Below are 6,000 nucleotides of genomic sequence, written 5' to 3' on the forward strand. Positions count from 1 at the left end.
GCATAAAGATTAATCATGCACATCTTAATACAAAATTCACTAATAAATTATTATAAATTCTTGTTTACAGCCGTTGTAAACCAGAATACTTTTCAACGGAGGTATAAATTCATTCAAACAAGCACATTTTTTTTTTTGAAGGGGCCGGGGTGAGGTGCTTTCCACCCCTTTGTTGTAACTTACAATGGTTGTAAGCTTGACTTAGCTACTTCATGCGTTCAATTAGATTTCATAGTTTAATTAAAATATATCTTGCACTTACATCTTATAAAAGAATTTTTAAAAAATCAAATGGAAAGATCAGTACGATATTGAGTATCAACTACTAGACTAAGAAATCTTCAAAAAGATGGAGTAATGAGAGGCAAAAAGAGGAGATACCTGCGAATGGCCTCGACAAGAGTAAGGGGATGATGAAGCCAATCGGAAGCGGAGACATCACGAAGGAAACGAAGGTGGCGACGAGCGGCGGAGACGAGATTAAGGGAGATAGGAAAGGATGAATAGTCAAGTTGTGAAAATTGACTGGTAGCGAGACTTCTGGTAGAAGGGTACTCGGAGCTACACCGGCTATTCTCCGACGACATCATTGACAGATATTGTGGGCTGAACCCCCTACACACCAAAAGGAACTATACGGAGGACAATTCTACAAATATATGAATGAATTGGACAAATGACTGAGCAATGCTACGTTTTTTGTGGACACGTGGTGGCTTAGTGGTTTTATTTATGTTATGGGTGATCTCTTACGTACTATTCCGTCAATCGTTATGGTTTGTCTTTTACATGTTTACTAGTTTTAGGCCTATGTGTCACGGTCCTTTTTACTTTTGGGGCCGTGGCGCACACCTCGCCTGCGTCTCGAGGCGCAAGATGCAAGCGACAAGGATCTTCGTACCAGTGAGGGATCGCCCACTAGCACGATACTCGGGTCTCGGGGTGTGAGTCGGGATCCTAGTGTCGATCCCACAAACACGGCTTGTTAGTAAAGTGAAGGCAAAGAGTCGTTCACAACAAAGCAACAACAAGCAAATACGAAGGCACAAGATAGGAAGTAGATTTTCATTTACTAGTACTCCCTAAAGAGGGAAATTTGATTATTACATCCCGGTAGTTAGGAGACATTGAATTCTGAGTTTAGTTGAATAGCGATATACCTATTTATGGAAACCTATTCTAAAACTACTAAGAAAATACTTACTACAAATGTACAAGGAAATGAAATTACATAAGCATAAATAAATCTAAGGGTTCAAGTGTGCGGATCGTCACACTCTCCCCCACCTAATCTTTGCCGCCCTCGCAACACAAAAAATCTTGAATGGTGCTTCGGTAAGACATCCTCGGTGAGCTCGATTGTCCATGCGGTGTTGGGGATTGGCTTGTACAACTCGGCTTGAATGTGCGCTTCGTCCCAAACAATGACCGGCCTCTTCGTCCCCTCAAGGATAGGCCGGAGTTCCTTTTGACATAGAAGCCGCCGAACATCATGTTCTCCAAGTCCACCACGTGCTCCTTGTCTCTCGGGAAAGTCCACTTTGCCGTTGCTTGAAAAGACCTCTCTCGGGATTCCTTCAATGCGGCCCCAACGGACCTTCACCTTGTCTCTCGTCACTTCAAAGACTGCATTCAAGGGAATGTGAGATCTCCGGGACGCCGAATCGCATTTCGGCGCGGCCCCCGATGGTACGAGGCCTTCTCTCTTGGGTCGACCGACCCGCAAACCAGGACGTCGATTCAAGACATCGACGCGGCCCCCTGATGGTACGAGGCCTACTTCTTTGGGCATCCCGGCCCTCATTGTCTACTCCTCGGTGAGGGGGTAGACTCTTCTTTCGTCTTCCAGGCCACTTAGCATCGTAGTTAGCCTGGGTCTTGTTTGCCCTCGGCTCCACCGAACCTTTAGGCGTTCTCCAAGATCGCATCCCTTGTTTCGGCGTCGGTATCACCCTCATCGCCGAAATTCGATGCTGCCCCTTGTCTTCGTCGTTGTCTACCGTCTGCACTACGATAGACCCCATTAGTAGCATCGATCCGTCGCTCGGTTTCAATACTACCAATGCTTTTCGAAAGAAGCGCATCCCGAGTACTAACTTGAAGTCATCCGGGAACGGTGGTGAAGTCGAGCTCCCCGCCCACTCACCCACTTGGACCGCGACCTTCTTAGCCACTCCTTGGACGCGTCTCATTTTCCCATTGACCGCTTCAGCATTTGTTAGCATCCATGAGAACTAGCCCCAACCGATCCGCTTCCTCTTTCATAACAAAGTTATGGGAGGCGCCCGAGTCGATCAAGGCTCGTGCTTTCTTCCCATTCACCATCAAGTCCACGTACATAAGCCCGTTGGATTTCTTGGCGGAGGACTCTTCGTATTTCCCCATCGCGCTGATCCGTTGGAGTGAGCCCATCCGTGGTTGGTCTTCACCATCACTCGAGTCTTCGTTACACTCTTGGTGATAGTCGGCCAACGCCCCATCAAGACGTTCTTGAGCCCCTTTCGGCATCTTCTTGAACATGGCATTGAACTCCGCTTGGTTCGGACAATCGGCCATCTTGTGAGGACCCTTGCACACAAAACACGCGAACGGTCTCTTCGTTGTGGAAGCAAAGAGAGTTTCCCACCTTCGAAGACGAGCTTGAGGGCGAGTTTGTAGTGCTCGCCGATTGGGCTTGACTTCCTTGCGAGCGGAACCGACTGTTCCCAACCGAAATGGCGCTGTTTTGTGGCCTTTGTCCATTGTACCCACTCGTGACGCACCGTATTCCCCGTTGGTGCCACCACTCTTGGTGCCTCTCGCTCCCCGTGAAAGTCGAGCGGGCGCTCCGCACTGATATGGCCGAAGACGAGTTTTGGGATTCTCGCCTCATGACCTCTGTTGTGCCCACCTCTTCAACCCATCAATGAATTCGAATGTCCGGTCCGTCTCGGACATTTCGGTAATCTCGAGCATGCACGTTGAGAATTCCCTCACATATTCCCGGATTGTTTTGGTGTGCTTGATTTCCTTCAACTTCTTCCGAGCAACAAACTCCGTGTTCTCGGGGTAGAAGTGATCCTTCAAGATCCTCTTGAAGTCGGCCCACGATGTCACCGTAATCGTGCCCGCGTCGATTTCCTTGTACCTAGCCCTCCACCACATCTTGGCATCGTCGACTAGATACATGCTTGCCGTGACAACTTCCGCGTCTTCGTCGAGCCCACTTACTCGGAAGTATTGCTCCATATCGAAGATAAAGTTATCCACCGCTTTCGAGTCCCTCGCCCCATCGTAGGCACGAGGTGGAGGTGCCTTCACCTTATGGCTCCCCACAGATTTCCCGTCATTGGCCACCGCTTTCACGAGCGTGGCGCAAGTGTTCTCTAACATCTCGACCTTTCGATGCAGATGATTGATCTCTTCCTCCCGATCGTCGGGGATCGCATCACTGATCGCTTGGATGCGGGTGTCCATCCCGTCCACCTTCGTCTCAAGGTCACAATCCGTCTTTTGCAACTCCTCGAGGCTCGCAGCCATCCGCATAACGATGTCCTCGAGTTTGGGAAGCTTGACGTCGATTGCGTCCTCTAAGGCATCCACTTGGTCCTCGATTGTTCCGCCCATTTTCTCGATATCGATGAACAAATGCGGCGTGCAGAAACCCGTCCGAAGACCGGGCTCTGATACCAAATGTCACGGTCCGCTACTTTTGCCGGACCGTGGCGCGCACCCTTGCCCGTCTCAAGGCAAGATGCAAGCGACAAGGATCTTCGTACTAGTGAGGGATCGCCCACTAGCACGATACTCGGGTCTCGGGGTGTGAGTCGGGATCCTAGTGTCGATCCCACAAACACGGCTTGTTAGTAAAGTGAAGGCAAAGAGTCGTTCACAACAAAGCAACAACAAGCAAATACGAAGGCACAAGGTAGGAAGTAGATTTTCATTCACTAGTACTCCCTAAAGAGGGAAATTTGATTATTACATCCTGGTAGCAGGAGACATTGAATTTACAAGTTTAGTTCAGAATAGCGATATACTTATTTATGGAAACCTATTCTAAAACTACTAAGAAAATACTTACTACAAATGTACAAGAGAAATGAAATTACATAAGCATAAAATAAATCTAAGAGTTCAAGTGTGCGGATCGTCACACTATGCACGGGTATATTTCATGTAATAATAAAATAACACAAAATGATGTTTATAATAATAATAATAATAATTATGCCCGTGCGGATAGAATTTTACAGGATTTAATATTTAAAAACTTGAATAAATAAGGTACTAATAAATTTATCATTTGAAAAATTTAAATAGTTTTGAAACTCTTGCATTTACATATAGAAGAACTTTATTTTCAAACTAAAATCAGAAATATTAGAAGAATTAATGAAATGAAGAAAATAATGTACATATATACCGTAAACACAGAAAATGCAAAGAAGGGGAGGAATGTCATTGGCAGTGAGCTCCGGAGCCACAAATGCGATTTTGGTGAATATATTTTAACATGGACGAACATGAAAATAAACGACAATATTAGACCTGTAAAAATATGACTCGATTTTTTTAGGGTCAAACACCCGTAAATCTTGACCCGCGACCCAAAATGACCCTGAATCCGAAATGACCTGTTATTCTAAGGTCGAAAATCGACCCAACCCGTTCGACCCGATGGTTCAAAAATAAATGAAGAATATTATTAAAATATTAATATTTTTATTTTATATTCGAAATAATAAATATAAAATATAAAATATAGTATATTATTTTTATATTTTTAATCAAAAAATTTATTTAACCGTCAATTTTATATCAATTAATAATAAAATAATTATTAAAATAATGAATATAATAATATTATTAATATTAAATATAATTTAATTTTAAAAAATGTTTTTCGGCTGGAAAATGGTAAAATAAAAGACGTCATAAACTTTTATCTGACCCGTATTCTGACCCTAATCCGACCCAAGACACCTATAACCCGACTTGTAAGGCCCGACTCGAGACCCGACCCGTTTGACAGGTATACACAACATATTGTCCACTACAGTAAAACAAAAAATGCAGAAGATATAAAACACAAGCAAACCAAATAAGCCCTAATTAAAATATGGACAAAAAATATTACTTATCTAGGAGATTCCTTGTAAACCCCCGCGGTTATACAAAAACATACACATATAATTAGCAGCGGAAAATACGTAAGTTATTAAAACTTCAATGCATGGCCGCGGAGTTCACTGAAAACATTTGAAAACTAGACCTAATTACTAAATTTACAAAATAATACATAATACAAACAGAAATATACAAAGGATCTCAGAGCTCTCCAAATTTTCAAAAATGCAATAACGAACGATAATCAAAAGGGTATATCGTTGCCTCGGCAACGCTCGCTAGCCACTCGTCCTGTAACCCCTAGCATATACCACTGACCTGTCATTCATAAAAATGAATGCCACAGTCAGTGGGGAGTAACTCAAGTGTCCTCCAGCCATATTACAATGTAATAACATAAGTACAATACAAAACATATACAACATAGAAAAGATAAATAAGAAAAATAAATCATGTAATAACGGAACTGAAACAACCAAAACGTGTCGCACTTTACTACGACCAAAAACGACATCGTAGTAAAGGAAGCACGAGGACAACTCATGACAAAAATGACGTACTTGACTACTGTCAATGTACAAATGCTAAATCAACCATAAAAAGTAAACCACGATCTCCCGGTAGGACAGCTAATTAGCATCACGCTTTCGGGATACAACACATACCCCGAAAATCATCGGACTACAACACATAGCCGATTTAAGCAGTCCTAGTGATAGGTCCATTTTATATACATTTTAACCCCCTATTTTACCTCTATTTTACATGTCATTTGCACTAATGTTAGTGTTTGTGAGCTAATTCCGTGTTCTAGTTGTGCTTGCTAGTTTTCTATTGTGTTTTGTAGGAAATTAAGCTTTTAGTAGCTTTTTCCCGTCAAAGTAGCAAGTA

The 6,000-nt window shown here is 43.2% G+C and overlaps 1 protein-coding gene across 2 annotated transcripts in view; it reads right to left on the reverse strand.

The window, feature by feature from the left end:
• The window catches only part of LOC141599904 (glycine-rich domain-containing protein 1), a 35,030-nt gene extending 34,255 nt beyond the window's left edge, over positions 1-775 (reverse strand). For both annotated transcript variants that reach the window (XM_074420032.1, XM_074420031.1), the window contains exon 1: positions 382-775. In XM_074420032.1, the coding sequence (XP_074276133.1) occupies positions 382-590 (209 nt within the window). In that variant the 5' untranslated portion in view covers positions 591-775. The remainder of the gene's footprint in view (positions 1-381) is intronic.
• Positions 776-6,000: the final 5,225 nt, after the last annotated feature.

The sequence above is a fragment of the Silene latifolia genome, chromosome 9, assembly GCF_048544455.1.
Source record: "Silene latifolia isolate original U9 population chromosome 9, ASM4854445v1, whole genome shotgun sequence".
NCBI classification, from domain to species: Eukaryota; Viridiplantae; Streptophyta; class Magnoliopsida; order Caryophyllales; family Caryophyllaceae; genus Silene; species Silene latifolia.